The 18,637-nt window shown below is 35.5% G+C and overlaps 1 protein-coding gene across 2 annotated transcripts in view; it reads left to right on the forward strand.

The window, feature by feature from the left end:
- The window catches only part of CWC27 (CWC27 spliceosome associated cyclophilin), a 228,681-nt gene that overhangs the window by 164,692 nt on the left and 45,352 nt on the right, over positions 1-18,637 (forward strand). For both annotated transcript variants that reach the window (XM_036846973.1, XM_036846975.1), the window contains 2 exons: positions 390-499; positions 4,804-4,907. In XM_036846973.1, the coding sequence (XP_036702868.1) occupies positions 390-499; positions 4,804-4,907 (214 nt within the window). The remainder of the gene's footprint in view (positions 1-389; positions 500-4,803; positions 4,908-18,637) is intronic.

The following is an 18,637-nucleotide window of genomic DNA, read 5'->3' on the forward strand; positions in this document are numbered from 1 at the left end:
CCAACAAGGACCTACTGTATAACACAGGGAACTCTGGTCAATATTATGTAACAACCTAAATGGGAAACGAATTTGAAAAAGAATAGATACATGTATATGTATAACTGAGTCACTTTGCTGTACACCTGAAACTAACACAACATTGTTAATCAACTATACTCCAATATAAAATAAAAATAAAAAAATAACTGAAGAAAAAAGTGAGATAGGTGATTTTATAGTCAAATAAATACAGTTGAGAACAACTACAATAGTACAGTATATAATAAAGATGTTTATAAAATTGGTTGATAAATTAACATCAATCACTTTCTAATCTAGGTAATCATTGTGGAGCTTCAATAGAGCCTTTTTACTATTTAGCCTAAGACTATTCTATTTTTCCTCAGAGGAAGAGGCTGCTCCAGATGGTGCTGTTGCAGAATACAGACGAGAAAAGCAAAAGTATGAAGCTTTGAGGAAGCAGCAGGCAAAGAAGGGAACTTCCCGTGAAGACCAGGTAACTTCACAAACCAAAATCCATACACAGTTCATTGCCTTTTAATTGTCTTCAAGTGTTGTTAATGGAGCCTAATTTGATTATACACAAGGGGAAACATCACCTCTTAAAAATGGAAAAAGATATATTAATATAGGGGTGAAGTGACAAGGACCTTGGCCACTTAAGCAAAGATCCAGATGATAGAGTTCTTTCCTGACATAAAGGCATAAAGCCTAAAACTTTTAGGTTTCAACCTTGTACTCCCTTATTAAACACAGGAAGGAACGTAGTAAAACCACATTTTACCAGATACTCAGGTAGAACCTTTGACTAAGTGAATATTATGAGATGGGGTGATTATAAATGATGAAGGTATCTCTTCTGAATCAGCATCTCACCTGCTGCCTAGGCAGCTCCACTTGAAATTGTACAGTGCCTGTAAATAAGGCACTTTGTCCGCTAGTTGACTTCTACCATAAATAATACCGCGAAAGTCTGCTTACTGAAAGTCATTCCTGAATCTTTAAGTAGTAATATAAGAGGATTGTCAGAAATCAAGAATAAAAAAAGACAGGAAGCGAGCTCATCAGTTTGAGAGTCAACACCATGCAGCACTTGGCACTTGATAAAATGAATCTCTTCAGCAGCTCTTTATGTTGAAAAGCTAGGGGGCAGACCAAAATTACTTATATTCGGTGCTGCCATATATACATGAGAACATGCCATTTTAGGCATATAAATAAAATAGGCAAAATAAAAGTAAATTAAAAAGCCCAAGCCTGTTTGAATAAATTAATCTAATCGGGAACTATATTATAAATGACACCTAATTACTTGTAGGGAAGATCATGCATCAGTGCCCAGCGTGAAAATAATCTTAGGGAAAATTCAACAAGAATTCAGGTACAGGAAATTGTAATTACAGAGAACTAACGTGTGCAGTTTTCAAAAGAAATGGCACATCAAATGAAATTAAGAAAAAGTACTTTATTAACTTGTTTTCATGGAGTCACAAAGTCCTCTGAATGTACTACCAAAAGATGTGAAGGATCACTCTTATTCTTGCATTCCTCTTTCTTCCCTCCTAGTAAATAATTATTAAGAATCTACCATGTCCTAATCACTGTATTTGGTGGTAAACGAGGTAGAAACATCCCTGTCTTCTCTGAGCTATCAGGAAAAAGAGGCAGTTAGGTAATACTAATAAAAGGGGGTGAACATTATGACAGGTTAGATACAGGAAACTATGTCAATGTATAACAGTAGGACCTAACATGGCATAAGAATCTGGGAAGGCCTCCCTGAGAAAATGATTTGTCAGCTGAGCTTTGAGGGTTGGATAGGACATAACATGGCTAGACTAAAGGGACAGTATATGAGGAGTCTTTGACCTCTTTTGCAAAGAACTAAAAGATGTTAAGTATGACTGGAACTTAGACTAAGAGAAAGAAAGAGATGAGGCTGGAGAGGTAAGCAGGAGCCAGTTCACACAAGATATTTTTGAGCCATATTATGGAGTTGAGATTTACCCTAAGAGCAATGGGGAGCCATCGAAGGAAGGAGGTGATATGATCTCATTTGCACTATGGGAAGATCCCTCCAACCTGGCTGCAGTATGGAGAGTAGACTGGACCCGGGGCAGGACTGGCAGCACAGAAGCCATTTGAGAGACTCTTCTGTGTAGATACGCATGCACAAAGTGTGCCAGGGCAGGCCCCTTCAGCACAGCTTCTTCATGCCGGACAGCTTGCTCTGTGCTGAAGAGCATGCTGTTAATGGTTGGCCCTTCATTCCTTCAGCAAAAGCCAGAAGACTAATTCCCCTGGAGATGCCAAACAGAAATGCCTCCATGCAGATCCTATCTTCTTCAACCTATATTGTGCCCTATTTTTTTTGTGGTGTTAGCTTTTCTGCCTAGTGTCCTTTCTTGCCTTTCGAATGCAACTAGAGAAAGTCCAATCTTGAATATAGGAGAAACTAAGGAAGGCCGAGAGGATGTTGTTTGCCATAGTCCCAGCCCTCCTTCTTTGAGCAAATGCCAATAGCACGTTAACTGGCTCTAAAAACAGACTGCCTCGCCACTTTCAACTCACAAGAATAAAATCCAGGTCTAGCGCAGTTTTCTAGGAAGTTTTAAAATTTCATTCCACTAAGAGGTCTCCTTTGTTTTCATTTTTCTTTATGCCCTCAGAAAAGACGTTTCCAAGTGTGTGAAAATCCACCATCAAAAATTGATGGGGTTTGCTTTTAAGTGATAGATAGATAGATAGATAGGTATAGAGATATAGAGATACACATGTAGAGATATATATTTATATAATATATAGATATATACACACACAGAAACACTTAAGAAGCCTTGAAGGATATATACCAAATGTCCACAATGGTTACTTATTCTTAGTGGTGGGATAATAGATATTTTTGTTTTGCTTCTCTTTGTTTTCTAATATTTCTACAATAATCACTTTTCTTATTATAAAGCAAATACAATAAAAGTTTGTAGGTGAAAGGTTTTTTTAATGAATGAGGTTTTAAAACAAAGGATGTTTTCTTTACCTGTTAACATTGTTTGAAGAGCTTAGTCCTATAATTGCTACTCTAGAAAAAGATAAAATATCTAAACCCTAACATGCTAGCAGCCCTCAGAATGCCTATGAGGACATTCTATAGAATTTATAATGTTTCCTTAAAACTCATCTCGTTCAGCAACTATGGTAATGTATATATTTTCCACTGTTGTCCATGTGGGCATTAAATTTTGCAGAAACATATAAGGCACTTTTCACTATCATTTTTTAGCAATAACTGCCTTTGTTTCTTGCAGATATTTTGACATCACCTGTCTTTATTGAGCTTAGGTTCTAGACCACCAAAACCTACTTAATTTTTTCATGAACCATGGTCTTAATGATATTTTAGATAAATTCTGGAGCCTCCAAGTTACCGTGATTCTTTATTATATTTGTTATTCACATATTGAACTATCACACACATTTTTCCTTATGAAATGTAAGTACAGTTGGCCCTTGAACAACACAGCTTTGAACTTTGTGGGTCCACTTATATGTGAATTTCTTTCAGTAAATACGTACTACAGTTCTAGACCAACTGCAGTTGGTTGCATAACCACCAGTGTAGAGGGAGAGCTGGCTGTAAAGTTATGACTGGATTTTCAACCGCTCAGAGGGTTGGTGCCCCTAACACTCATGTTGTGTAAGGGTCAACTGTATTTTAGTACTGAATTCAATGTACCAGCGTCTTAATTAGAAACTTGATTTTTTTAGACAAGGTAGTACTTTATCCCATCTCACAGTTATGTACTTTTTAAAACTATAGAATAAAAAAACATTTCTCTAATTTCTGATTCTCTGCTCAAATTCTGAAGCAAACTGTTAAGGTATAGCCAGGGGACAACGTGATTAAAATTTCAGGCACCTGCTGTTTCCTCTTACCTACAAAGGGCATTGGAGCCAAAAATAAAAATATCAGAGAAATAGTCCCTTTTTTACAAAAACACACTCAACGTGATATTTATATCCTACTTCTTTCACTTAACAATAGAATATAATATTTCATGTGTATAATTTTAGTAATAGTGTAATCACATATTCACTGCTTTTTACCAAATTTATCTAGCTCCTTATTAATAGACATTTAACATGTTTCCATTTTTCAGTTGTATGAATATTGCTGCAGCACACATCTTTTGCATAAGCCATTTTCAGTGTTTCAGATTATTTTTCTACATGTATTCCAAAGATTGGAATTATTGAATCAAAGGGAATGATCATTTTAAAGTTTCTGATATGTATAAAAAACTTTCCAAAGATGTCACTCCAATTTACGCACCTTCCAACAATTAACATGTTCATTCATTTCACCTTCCCCAACATTGACATTTTTATATTTTTGGAAATTTGTTCAATACTATTTGTTTTTTGGTGTTTTGTTTTTGATTTCACATGTCTTAGTGAACCAGCTCCCTATCTTGTGGACACTAAAAACTTAGCTATTAGTAAGCATGCATTTTAAAGTTTAAACATCTTCTACATAAACAAATTTATTTTCCCCAAATGAGAAAATAGTCACATATCCCTGAGGGAAAATGTCAGTGCAAGTGCAAATGGGGCAATGTCAAGGTTTGTGAATATCAATCACTGTTGCAGCTGGAAGGCAGTTTTGTTATTTTCCTTCAAAATTAAAAAAATTAAGTGTTTTACATCCTGGAAGGATATTTTCTTTTCTGCCAAATTTAAATGTCTCTTCTGAAATTATATTTATCCTTATCAGGAAACTTAGCAGTCTAATTGTTATTTCAGACCCTTGCGCTGCTGAACCAGTTTAAATCTAAACTCACTCAAGCAATTGCTGAAACTCCTGAAAATGACATTTCTGAAACAGAAGTAGAAGATGATGAAGGATGGTAAGGCCTTTGATTTCTTTATATTACCATGAACAAACAAGCTCAAAGCAGAGACACTATTAGGATATTTCTACTATATCATCCCTTTTTTTTTTCAGACTTTACCTTCAATTATACCCTCATCATTATAGGGCCTCAGCACCCTTTTACTTCATTTCAGTTCAGTAAGCATTTATTTAGTGCTTGGTGTATTCCCAGTATTGTGCTAGCCAGTAGAAAATACACAGGAAATATATGACCCTATCCTTGCCCTAAATAACTTTCTAATACTGTGGAAAAGATAAAGACTCAGGTTAAACAGCTAGAAAACAGCCTTAAAAGATTCTGAGTCATTAACTTTTTACACTTTCCCACAAACATTTTAGAACTCATTAGTCCATTTCATAATCCTACTAAGTTCCTCTTCAAATTATAACCTACAGGATCCTAGCAATACATGCATAGTTAACTTATTTTTATCTTTGGATATTTTTCAGCTTTTTAAGACACTGATAAGAAATAAAGGGATTAATGACTTGTATGTGTCCTGTGCTTAGCACTTTATCCTATGCTGGCAAAAAGGAAAAAAAAAGAGTAAGCACTGTGCTTTTCTCTTCTCACACTCCTCTGCCCTCCAGCTGACTCCACATGTAGTATATTAGGCCTCCCTGCACCTAACTGCCTCCACGCCCGCACTACACCCTGGCTCAGGCACATGGCTGCGAGCAAGCCAGTGGGTCACCCCCCACACATGACTCACCCTCTGGAGCCTCTGAACTGTCACATGTGCCATTACCCCAACCCAGAATCATAGCCTCACTCCTCTCTGCCAAACAGCATCTCTCCCCTATTTCAAAACTCTGTTCAACACTCCCATCCTCCAGGAAACCAGTCAGCAAGATTTGTTGAGCACTCACAAATCTAGAGGGTGGAGGAAAGAGGGCTGGAACACATATTAAAAAAGACATAAAAACACTTATTAAGAAAACATTTAAGCAAGTAAGGCTCTGCAACTATATATAACTTTAATCAAAAGGGCCGGGTGATGATGATTTGAATGGGATGAATCCTACCTACCATACAATCCTGGAAATACTTGTATATTTCTCGATACGTGATTTCTGTATGATCTGGGTTATGATGCCAATTTTTGTAAAACCCTAGGTCTCTTTTAATAGGTTTCTATTACTTATGTGTATTTGTCTATACTTAAATTCAAAGTCGCTTAAGGCAGAAGCTGGCTCCTCCCATAGTTCTTTGCCGAAGGTGAAGGCTCAGTGAGTGTTGAATGACCCATAGAGATAAATGCACATTGCACAGAAACACTTTCTTTTGATATGACTGGACAGGTTTAGTTTTATTTTGGATTCTTGGAATGTCTCAAAATATCTTTCAAATGTTTTGGGTTCAGCCACTACACACAAAAAAATGTTTTGCCAAGTCCTCTTCCCCTTATTTTTGAATCCATATGCATTTTTTAAGGAAATATGATCCATGTGTTTCTGATTCATTTACACTTAACTCATCAAGATGGTGTTTTGTAAGAGCAGTTTGATGCCCAATAAGTTTTTTTAACCTTTTTGTAAGCCATTTAAGTCCTTTTTTATTGAACAGGAAAGTCACCAACAAATTTAAACCCAGAAGTTTCATTTGAAACTCAACCCACAGGATTCAAATTTACTTTCAACTCGGTAAGGCCATTTACCTTCCCAAGGTCCTTCCTAGTCCCCTGGTTCAGTGTCCTCTCATTCTGAATTCCTCATTAGCGTCAGATATCAATTAGTGTTTTCGAAAGTGTCATTCTTGTTTTTGATGTGATTTCACAATACAATCCATGTTCTAACATCCTCATTAGAGAGTTAACCAAATGGGGAAACTTCACCAAATTGGGGGAAAAAAAAAAATCACTGGTCAATGACATTGGCTAGTTCTCCATCTGGGGAACAAAAATAAGTGGTAAAGGAAGGGGAAATAGGGTAAAGGAACCATTACCAAGGGGTTCCTTTCTGCTTGCAATTGCAGTCACCTAACCAGAAAGTCAGAACTCTACACTATGTACCTACATACTTTTTGTATATTTTTTTAATCTAACATCTAATTAAAGTACCTTTAGTATTCTTACAGAATGCATGGGGGCACTTATACACAGCCTTTTTGTTGCACTGTAGAATACTGAAATCTTGTAACCTGATAAGCAACAGCATCACTTCTGTTCATAAATAAACCAGTTCAGCTTTATCAAGTCTCTGGTGATTTAGGTCATCTCTCATGAAGTATACTCCACTCGGAAAAGAAGTCTTGTATTCAAAATGATTTATAGCAAATATTATGACTTCATGGCATGTGCATGTGTGTTATGCATAAATTACATGGTTCCCAGACTATTTTGTAGGTCACGCTTGCCGCTTTTCTAAGAAGTGAAAGTCAGCCAGTGCTGTACTACACCGTCAGGGTCTGTTATCTGAGGTAAAATGATTGCTTCTAAGACATTTTTATGTGTCCACATGAGTGACCACACATTGAGGGATCATTTTCATTTTCTGTCAAGATAGAAACCATTACCAATTTGTTATGTTTTCTTTTACTTGGCAAACTGTTCTATTCACATTTTTGGCTGAGCTGCTGTATTGGCATAGTATACAACAGACATTTGGGTACCATTCAGCAGCATTCTACTTTTTATGCAAAAAAAAAAAAAAAAGTCGGAGGGGGAGAGAAAGAAAAGAAATATGATTCTATTGTAAACACTGTATATGGTGTTTGCTAATTATTCCCAGATTTCACTGTCTAACAAGGCATTTAAGGAAGTGTTATTAGTAGATCTAAGCTGAAATGCATGATAGAAATTTTTCACTCAAAATTATTATCATTCTTCCTTTGTTGGGATATATACTGCCAATATTTGATAGTGGTAGTGACGGGCACCAGACTGTAGTATAGCAGCTAAAGGAGGCTCTTTGCCACTACATTCCTTCATCCCACAGCATCACACACTCTTATAGCTATAGAAACCTTCAAACATGGATTTTATAAAACCAGTTAGATACATAGCAGGAGTTATCAGCCAAAGGATTCATATGACCATGTGGATGAAGTCCATATGCCATTTTGGGTTTGGTTAGATAAAGCTTGGTTAGCTCCCAAAAAAAGTTTTGAGAGCTGTCTGACAGGGCAGTAGAGAGACTTGTAAAAAAGAAAGCCACCTGCTCCTTACACAACAAAATTGGCATTCTAAGAGGAGGGAAAAAATTAAATCTATGAGAGTAGACTGCAGTCTTGTGAACATTAACTATTCACTACTATGTTCCATTGAAAATTCTTTCCAGATTGTTAACATAAAACTTCACAACATACATACAAGATAAAATAATAAACAATATAAATGTCTATCTGCCTTCCTCCCTTTTCCTCTTCTCCTCTCTCTCCCCTTCACCACTTTCCCTTAGTACATACAGTATTCAGTAATATAAGGATAGGAAAACACTAACAATTGCATGGTTGCCTCAAGTAAATATTTTCATTTTTTTATTATATAAAGAAAAGATATTCACTGTAGAAAAACCAGAGTATAGATCCCGCAAAAGAAGTAAATTAAATCACCTGTGATCCCAAACGCAACAATAAATACTATTAATTTATACATATATATATATATATATATATATATACCCTTCCACATACTTTTATGCATATTTTAAGCAGAAATGAGATCATATAATACTACAGTTTTATAACTTGCTTTTCTTCCCTCAGCAATATATAGTGAGTACTTTTCCTTGCCATACGTAATTTTATGATATACTGTTTGAATTCTGTACTGTGACCATATAGTATTCCATTATATGCTGAACCATGGTTTACTTGATCAGCCCCATGTTGTTGGATATTTAGGCTCTTTCCAGTTTTTATTATTATACACAGCACTGTAATGAACATCCTTATATCTATGTCATTGCTGCTTTTCTCAGGATAAATTTCTAAAACTGGAATTGCTTAGTCAGTGGGTATGCATGTTAGGCTCTGCTAAATATTTTCAAATGGCCCTACCAAAATGTCATTCCAATTTATACTCCCAAGTAAATATCATTTTTATGACTTGCTTTTAGGGCTGTTAGGATCATAAGAATTAATTAAGGTACTTTGCAGCGTTTAGTGAAAGAGAATAACATTTTAGAAGAAATGCTTTGCCCTTGTAAACTTTTAAAAAATACACAGTCTGGTTTGCTTCTGTTTTTAATATAGCTGGTACAAATTACAATGTAACTCCTCAAGATCATCAGCTCTAAGTATTCTTGTTCTTGGTGCTGAAAAAGTCTCCAAGATAATCCTATGGGTTAGAACTTTATGATCTAGATTTTCTTTTCAGTTTTATTACTGCACCTTGGCTTGCATTAAAAATCAGTCTTGTCTATCAGCCAGACAGTTTGTTTCTGCTAAAGACTGGAGTTCTGAGAACCAAGTTAGCATAGCATGGAAGCAACAAGTACCAGTTGTCTTGAGTATCCAAAACAGTGAAAATTTAATAATGCAGATGTTAAGAAAAAAAAAAAAAAGATTATAAACTGTTAGACCCATTTAGACCTTGTTATAAGATACCATTAAAGGACATAGCCTCATTCCATTGTTTATATTGGCAAAGCTTTAAACACCTTTTATATGTAATACTATAGTTACAGATGTAATACATATTGTATATGATTTGGTCATGTATTGAGTGAAAGGGGCTGTGACAACAAATGAATAGTTTAATTATAGTCCCCACTTCATTCAAGCAGGACATTGCCAGGCATAGGTAACAAGCTGGTGTAGACAAACACAAATACAGCTCTAAGGAGACTGTGAGACTGATGAAAGCCCAGGTTAGCCAAGTGAGAGTCCTTTACCCTTTAGTGTAGGTGGGACAGCAGGTCTCAAACTGTTGGTCTCTGGACCACTTTTATACTCTTAAAAATTACTGAGGACCCCAAAGAGCTTTTGTTATGTGAAATATATTTATTGATATTTACCTTATTAGAAATTAATACTAAGAAATTTTAAATCACTTCAAAATAACAATAATGAACCTATTATATGTTAACATAAATAACATATTTTTATGAAGAATAATTACATTTTCAAAGCAGAAAATATAGTGAGAAGAGTGGTATTATTTTTCATATCTCTAATGTCTAGCGTAACAGGAGCAGCTGGATTCTCATATCTGCTTCTGCATTTCACTCTGTTTTGATCTCGTATTTACATCATGTGTTCTCTGAAAATTTTCACTGTACATTCATGAGAGGATGAGAATAATGAGGGCAAATAATGTCTTAGTATTCATACAAAAATAATTTTGACGTTGCAGGCACAGTGATCCCCAGTACTTTGAGAACTGCTAGGTTATAGCATCTCTAGTCATTGTGTGTGTCATGATGGTCCTTATTTATCAGAGGTTATGACCCAATCTGTAGGTCCTGGGAAGCTTCATTCCAGATCCTGGTTTGTGATCCTTGTTCTCAAGCGATGCGAAAGTAGTGCTTTCTGAATTAAATGTGCCCAGCACCACTGGCCTAGACCTGTTACAACACAATTCTTACCACTTCCACAGCAACCCCTTACTGGCCCTCAGCTGCTTTGGAATGGTCTGTGGCATGCCAGTTTGATTTTATTGTTCTTGTTTGGTTTTCCCCAGCTCAATTACATTGAGATATTAATATATAACATTGTTTAAGTTTAAGGAGTACAATATAATGATTTGATACACAAATATATTGTGAAATGTGTACCACAGTAAGGTTAGTTAACACATCCTTCACCTCACATAATTACCATTTTGTTGCTGTACCCCCCCAGAACTTATCCATCTTATAACTGAAAATTTAAACCCTTTGACCAACATCTCATTTCCTCCACCCCCTAACCCCTGACAACCACCATTCTACTGTTTGTTGCCATGAGTTCAGTGTTTTTGGATTCCACATATAAGTGGGATCATAAACTATTTGTCTTTCTCTATCTGGTTTATTTCATTACTTAGCATAATGCCCTCAAGGTTTTTCTTCTATAGGGTTGGCCATAAGATCTTACGGAAAAACCTGAACGAACTTTTTGGCCAACCCAATATTTTATGCCTGAATAATATTTCAATGCATATATATGTATGTATGTATATATATATATATATATATCTCACATTTTCTTTCTCCATTTATTTGTCGATGGACACTTAGGTTGTTTTTATTTCTTGGCTATAGTGAATAATGCTACAATGAACATGGTAGTGCAGCTATCTCTTTAAGATAGTGATTTTGTTTCCTTCAGATATATACATAGAAGTGGGATTGATGGATCATATGGTAATTGTTTTTAATTTCTTGAGGAACCTCCATACTATTTCCACAGTGCTATACCAAATTACATTCCCACCAACAGTACATAATGGTTCCCTTTTCTCCACATCCTCACCAGCATTTGTTACTGCTTCTCTTTTTGACAGTAGCCATTCTAACCGGTATAGGGTGTTATATCATTGTGGTTTTGATTTGTATTCCCTTATGATTAGTGATGCTGAGCATTTTTTCATGTACTTGTTGACCATTTGTATGTCTTCTTTGGAGAAATGTCTATTCAGATCCTCTGCCCATTTTTCAGTAAGATTGATTTTAATTGCTTTTGAGTTACGTAAGTTCCTTATATATTTTGGATATTAACCCCTTATCAGTATATAGTTTGCTAATATATTCTCCCTTTCATTTTGTTGATTTTTTTTTTTCCTGCGCGGAAGCTTTTTAGTTTTAAATGTAGTCCTGCTTCTTAACATTTGCTTTTGTTGCCGTGCTTTTGATGTCATATCCGAAAAGTCTTTGCCATGACCAATGTCAAGGAGCTTTTTCCTTTTGTTTTCTTCTAGGAGTTTTACTGTTTCAGGTCTTATGTTTAAATCCTTAATCATTTCAAGTTCATTTTTGTGAATGGTATTATATGAATTAGGGGTCCAATTTCATTGTTTTGCATGTGAATATCCAGTTTTCCCAGAACCATTTGTTGAAGAAACTATCCTTACCCCATTGGGTATTATTGGTTCCCTTGTCAAATATTGGGTTGGCGATAAAAGTTCATTTGGGTTTTTCTGTAAGCTGTTACAGAAAAACCTGAACGAACTGTTATGGCCAACCCAATATTAGTTAACCATATATGTATGGGTTTATTTCTGGGTTCTTGATTCTGTTTCACTGGTCTGTGTGTCTGTTTTTATGCCAGTACCATACTGTTTTGATTACTATAGCTTTGTATTAGAGTTTGAAATCAGGAAGTGTGATGCCTTCAGCTTTATTTTTGTTTCTCAGAATTGCTTTGGCTGTTCTGAGTCTTTTGTGGTTCCATACAAATTTTAGGATTTTTTTTTTATTTCTGCCAAAAAAATACATGCCATTGGAATTTTGATAGAAATTGTATTGAATCTATAAAAGACCTTAGATGGTATAGACATTTTAAAAATATTAACTCTTCTGATCCATTAGATATCTTTCCATTTATTTATGTCTTCTTCAATTTCCTTCATCAGTGTCTTACAGTTTTTGGTGTATAGATCTTTTACTTCCTTGGTCAGATTTATCCCTAAGCATTCTTTTTTTATGCCACTGAAAATGGGATTTTTAAAATTTCTTTTTCAGATAGTTCATTGTTAGTTTACAGAAATGTTTTGATTTTGTACATTGATTTCATATCATGAAATTTTACGAAATTCATTAGTTCCTATGGCTTTTGGATGGAGTCTTTAGAATTTTCTATGTATAAGATCATGTCATCAGCAGACAGAGAAAATTTTACTTCTTCCTTTCCAATTTGGATACCTTATTTTTTTTTCCTTGCTTAATTGTTTGGGCTAGGACTTCCAGTATGGTGTTGAATAGTTGTGGTGATAGTGGGCACTCTTGTCTTGTTACCAATCTTAGAAGGAAAGCTTTCAACCTTTCAGCACTGAGTATGATGTTTGCTGTAGGGTTTGTCATATATGGCCTTTATCATGTTAAGTAATGTTCTTTCTATAACCAATATATTAAGAGTGTTTATCATGAAAGGATGTTGAATTTTATCAAATGCTTTTCCTGTGTCTATTGCGATCATGCTTTAATTTTTTGTCTTTCATTCTATTAACGTGGTATATAACATTTATTGGTTTGCGCATGTTGAACCATCCATACATCTCGGGGACAAATCACACTTGATCGTGGTGTATGATGCTTTTAATGTGCTGTTGAATTCAGTTAGCTAGTAGTTTGTTGAGAATTTTGCATCCATACTCATCAGGAATATTGGCCTATAGTTTTAATTTCTTGTAGTGTCCTTATCTGACTTTGGCATCAAAGTAATTCTGGCCTCATAAAATGAGGTTGGAAGTGTTCCCTCCCCTTCAGTTTTTTGGAAGAGTTTGAGAATAATCGATTCTTCTTTAAATGTTTGGTAGAATTTGCCCATGAAGCCATCTGGTCCTGAGCTTTTCTTTGTTGGGAGGTTTTTGATTACTGATTCAGTCTTTTTACTTGTTATTGATCTGTTCAGATTTTCTATTTCTTCATGATTCATTCACACAGTAGTCTCATGCTCCATTGTATTTCTGTAGCATCAGTTGTAGTGTTTCCGCTTTCATTTCTAATTTTATTTGAGTCCTCTCTCTCTTCTTCTTGGTAAGTCTGGCTAAAGGGTTATCAATTTTATTTTTCAAAAAAACCACCTCTTAGATATGTTGATCTTTTCTATTATTCTTTTCTCTATTTCATTTATTTCTGCTCTGATCTTTGTTATCTCCTTTTATCTGCTAACTTTGGCTTAGTTTGTTCTTCTTTTTCTAGTCCCTTGAGGTGTAAAGTTAGGTTGTTTATTTGAGATCTTTTTTTGTTTGTTTAACGTATGCATTTATCACTATAAATGTCCCTCTTAGTACTACTTTTGCTACATACCATAAGTTTTGCAATGTTGTGTTTCCATTTTTATTTGTTTCAAGATATATTTTGATTTTCCTTTTGATTTCAACTTTGACCGATTTGTTGTTCAGGAGTATGTAGTTTAATTTCCACTTATTTGTGAATGTTCCAGTTTTCTTCCTCGTCATTGATTTATAGCTTCATATCATTGTGGTTGGGAAAGACACTTGGTATGATGTCACTGTTTCTAAATTTGCTAAGACTTGTTTTGTGACCTAATGTATGATCTAACCTAGAGGATGTTCTGCGTCCACTGGAGAAGATTGTGTATTTTCCTGCTGTTGGATGGAATATTCTCTATACGTCTGTTAAGTCTTTAAAGTATAGTTTAAGCGCAAGGTTTCCGTATTGATTTTCTACCTGGATGATCTATCCATTGTTGAAAGTAGGGTATTGAAATCCCTTACTGTGGTTGTATTGTCATCTATTTCTCCCTTAAGATCTGTTAGCATCTGCTTAATATTTTAGGTGCTCTGATGTTGGGTACATATATATTTACAATTGTTATATCCTCTCAATGAATTGGTCCCTTTATCATTATATAGTAACCTTCTTTGTCTCCTGTTATCATTTTTTCCTTAAAGTTTATTTTGTCCGATATAAGTATAGCTACCCTTGCTTTCTTTTCATTTCCATTTGTGTAGAATATCTTTTTCCATCCCTTCACTTTAAGCCTCTGTGTGTCCTTGAAGCTGAAGTGAGTCTCTTGGAGGCAGCATATAATTGGGTCTATTTTTGTTTTTCCATCCAGCCATTCTGTACCTTTTGATTAAAGAATTTAATCCATTTACATATAAAGTAATTACTGATAGCTAAGAATTTACTATGCTTAATCTTGTTAGTGGTTTTCTGCCTGTTTTGTATGTCTTTTGTTCCTTTGTTTCTTGCTGTCTTCCTTTGTGAATTGATGATTTTCCATAGTGGTGTACTTTGATTCCCTTCTCTTTATCTTGTGAGTATCTACTATAGGTTTTTGTTTTGTGGTTACCCTGAGGCTCACTTGAAACATTTTGTAGATATAAAAGTCTATTATAAGCATCTGATAACAGTTTAACTTTGACCACATACAAAAACTCTGCTCTTTTACTCCCCACAAACATTTTATTTTTGATGTCACAATTTACATCATCTTATATTGTGTATCCAGTAACAAATTATTGTAACTATAGTTGTTTTTAGTACTTTTGTCCTTTAACCTTTAGAGAGTTAAGTAGCTAACACACCACCATATTACAGTACTAGAGTATTTTCAATCTAACTATATACTCATCTTTACCAGTGTGTTATATGTTTTCATGTTACTAACTAGCATCTTTTTGTTTCAGCTGAAGAATTCCTTTCAGCATTTCTTGTAAGGCAGGTTTTGTGATGATAAACTCTATCCATTTTTGTTTGTTTGGGAAAGTTTTTATCTCACCTTCACTTCTGAAGGACAACTTTGTTGGGTAAAGTATTCTTGGTTGGCAGTTCTTTCTTTCAGCCCTTTAAATGTATCATGTCACTGTCCCCTGGCCTGCAATGTTTCTGCTGACAAATCTGCTGATAGCCTTATGGGGGTTCCCTTGTATGAAAGAATTTTTTTCTCTAGCTGCTTTTAAAATTCATTTTCTTTTATTGTAGACAGTTTTAATATAATGCATCTTAGAGAAGATTGTTTTAAATTGGAAGTATGGGGTGACCTATTAGCTTCATAAACTTGGATGTCCAAATCTCTCCCCAGATTTAGGAAGTTCAAAGCCATTATTTCTTTTTTTTTTTTTTTAACATCTTTACTGGAGTATAATTGCTCTACAATGGTGTGTTAGTTTCTGCTTTATAACAAAGTGAATCAGTTATACATATACATATGTTCCCATATCTCTTCTCTCTTGCGTCTCCCTCCCTCACACCCTCCCTGTCCCACCCCTCCAGGTGGTCACAAAGCACAGAGCTGATCTCCCTGTGCTATGCAGCTGCTTCCCACTAGCTGTCTACCCTACGTTTGGTAGTGTACACATGTCCATGCCACTCTCTCACTTTGTCACAGCTTACCCTTCCCCCTCCCCATATGCTCAAGTCCATTCTCTAGTAGGTCTGCATCTTTATTCCCGTCTTGCCCCTAGGTTCTTCATGACCATTTTTCTAAGATTCCATGTATACGTGTTAGCATACGGTATTTGTTTTTCTCTTTCTGACTTACTTCACTCTGTTTGACAGACTCTAGGTCCATCCACCTCACTACAAATAACTCAATTTCGTTTCCTTTTATGGCTGAGGAATATTCCATTGTATATATGTGCCACATCTTGTTTATCCATTCATCTGTTAATGGACACTTAGGTTGCTTCCATGTCCTGGCTATTGTAAATAGAGCTACAATGAACATTGTGGTACATGACTCTTTTTGAATTATAGTTTTCTCAGGGTATATGCCCAGGAGTGGGATTGCTGGGTCGTATGGTAGTTCTATTTGTAGTTTTTTAAGGAACCTCCATACTGTTCTCCATAGTGGCTGTATCAATTTACATTCCCACCAACAGTGCAAGAGGGTTCCCTTTTCTCCACACCCTCTCCAGCATTTATTGTTTGTAGATTTTTTGATGATGGCCATTCTGACCAGTGTGAGGTGATATCTCATTGTAGTTTTGGTTTGCATTTCTCTAATGATTAATGACTTTGAGCATTCTTTCATGTGTTTGTTGGCAATCTGTATATCTTTTTAGGAGAAATGTTTGTTTAGGTCTTCTGCCCATTTTTGGACTGGGATGTTTGTTTTTTTGATACTGAGCTGCATGAGCTACTTGTAAATTTTGGAGATTAATCCTTTGTCAGCTGCTTCATTTGCAAATATTTTCTCCCATTCTGAGGGTTGTCTTTTGGTCTTGTTTATGGTTTCCTTTGCTGTGCAAAAGCTTTTAAGTTTCATTAGGTCCCATTTGTTTATTTTTGTTTTTATTTCCATTTCTCTAGGAGGTGGGTCAAAAAGGATCTTGCTGTGATTTATGTCACAGTGTTCTGCCTATGTTTTCCTCTAAGAGTTTGATAGTCTCTAGCCTTACATTTAGTTCTTTAATCCATTTTGAGTTTATTTTTGTGTTTGGTGTTAGGGAGTGTTCCAATTTCATTCTTTTACATGTAGCTGTCCAGTTTTCCCAGCACCACTTATTGAAGAGGCTGTCTTTTCTCCACTGTATATTCTTGCCTCCTTTATCAAAGATAAGGTGACCATATATGTGTGGGTTTATCTCTGGGCTTTCTATCCTGTTCCATTGATCTATATTTCTGTTTTTGTGCCAGTACCATACCTTCTTGATTACTGTAGCTTTGTAGTATAGTCTTAAGTCAGGGAGCCCGATTCCTCCAGCTCCGTTTTTCTTTCTCAAGATTGCTTTGGCTATTCGGGGTCTTTTGTGTCTCCATACAAATTGTGAAATTTTTTGTTCTAGTTCTGTGAAAAATGCCAGTGGTAGTTTGATAGGGATTGCATTGAATCTGTAGATTGCTTTGGGTAGTAGAGTCATTTTCACCATGTTGATTCTTCCAATCCAAGAACGTGGTATATCTCTCCATCTATTTATATCATCTTTAATTTCTTTCATCAGTGTCTTATAATGTTCTGCATACAGGTCTTTTGTGTCCTTAGGTAGGTTTATTCCTAGATATTTTATTCTTTTTGTTGCAATGGTAAATGGGAGTGTTTTCTTAATTTCACTTTCAGATTTTTCATCATTAGTGTATAGGAATGGAAGAGATTTCTGTGCATTAATTTTGTATCCTGCTACTTTACCAAATTCATTGATTAGCTCTAGTAGTTTTCTGGTAGCATCTTTAGGATTATCTATGTATAGTATCATGTCATCTGCAAACAGTGACAGCTTTACTTCTTCTTTTCCAATTTGGATTCATTTTATTTCTTTTTCTTCCCTGATTGCTGTGGCTAAAACTTCCAAAGCTATGTTGAATAATAGTGGTGAGAGTGGGCAACCTTGCCTTGTTCCTGATCTTAGTGGAAATGGTTTCAGTTTTTCACCATTGAGTATGATGTTGGCTGTGGGTTTGTCATATATGGCCTTTATTATGTTGAGGTAAGTTCCCTCTATGCCTAATTTCTGGAGGGTTTTTATCATAAGTCGGTGTTGAATTTTGTCGAAAGCTTTTTCTGCATCTATTGAGATGATCATATGGTTTTTCTCCTTCAGTTTGTTAATATGGTGTATCACATTGATTGATTTGCGTATATTGAAGAATCCTTGCATTCCTGGGGTAAACTCCACTTGATCAGGGTGTATGATCCTTTTAATGTGCTGTTGGATTCTGTTTGCTAGTATTTTGTTGAGGATTTTTGCATCTTTGTTCGTTAGTGATATTGGCCTGTAGTCTTCTTTCTTTGTGACATCTTTGTCTGGCTTTGGTATCAGGGTGATGGTGGCCTCGTAGAATGAGTTTGGGAGTGTTCCTGCCTCTGCTACATTTTGGAAGAGTTTGAGAAGGATAAGTGTTAGCTCTTCTCTAAATGTTTGATAGTATTCGCCTGTGAAGCCATCTGGTCCTGGGCTTTTGTTTGTTGGAAGATTTTTAATCACAGTTTCAATTTCAGTGCTTGTGATTGGTCTGTTTATATTTTCTGTTTCTTCCTGGTTCAGTCTTGGAAGGTTATGCATTTCTCAGAATTTGTCCGTTTCTTCCAGGTTGTCCATTTTATTGGCATAGAGTTGCTTGTAGTAATCTCTCATGATCCTTTGTATTTCTGCAGTGGCAGTTGTTACTTCTCCTTTTTCATTTCTAATTCTATTGATTTGAGTCTTCTCC

This window comes from Balaenoptera musculus, chromosome 3 (assembly GCF_009873245.2).
Source record: "Balaenoptera musculus isolate JJ_BM4_2016_0621 chromosome 3, mBalMus1.pri.v3, whole genome shotgun sequence".
Classification (NCBI taxonomy): Eukaryota; Metazoa; Chordata; class Mammalia; order Artiodactyla; family Balaenopteridae; genus Balaenoptera; species Balaenoptera musculus.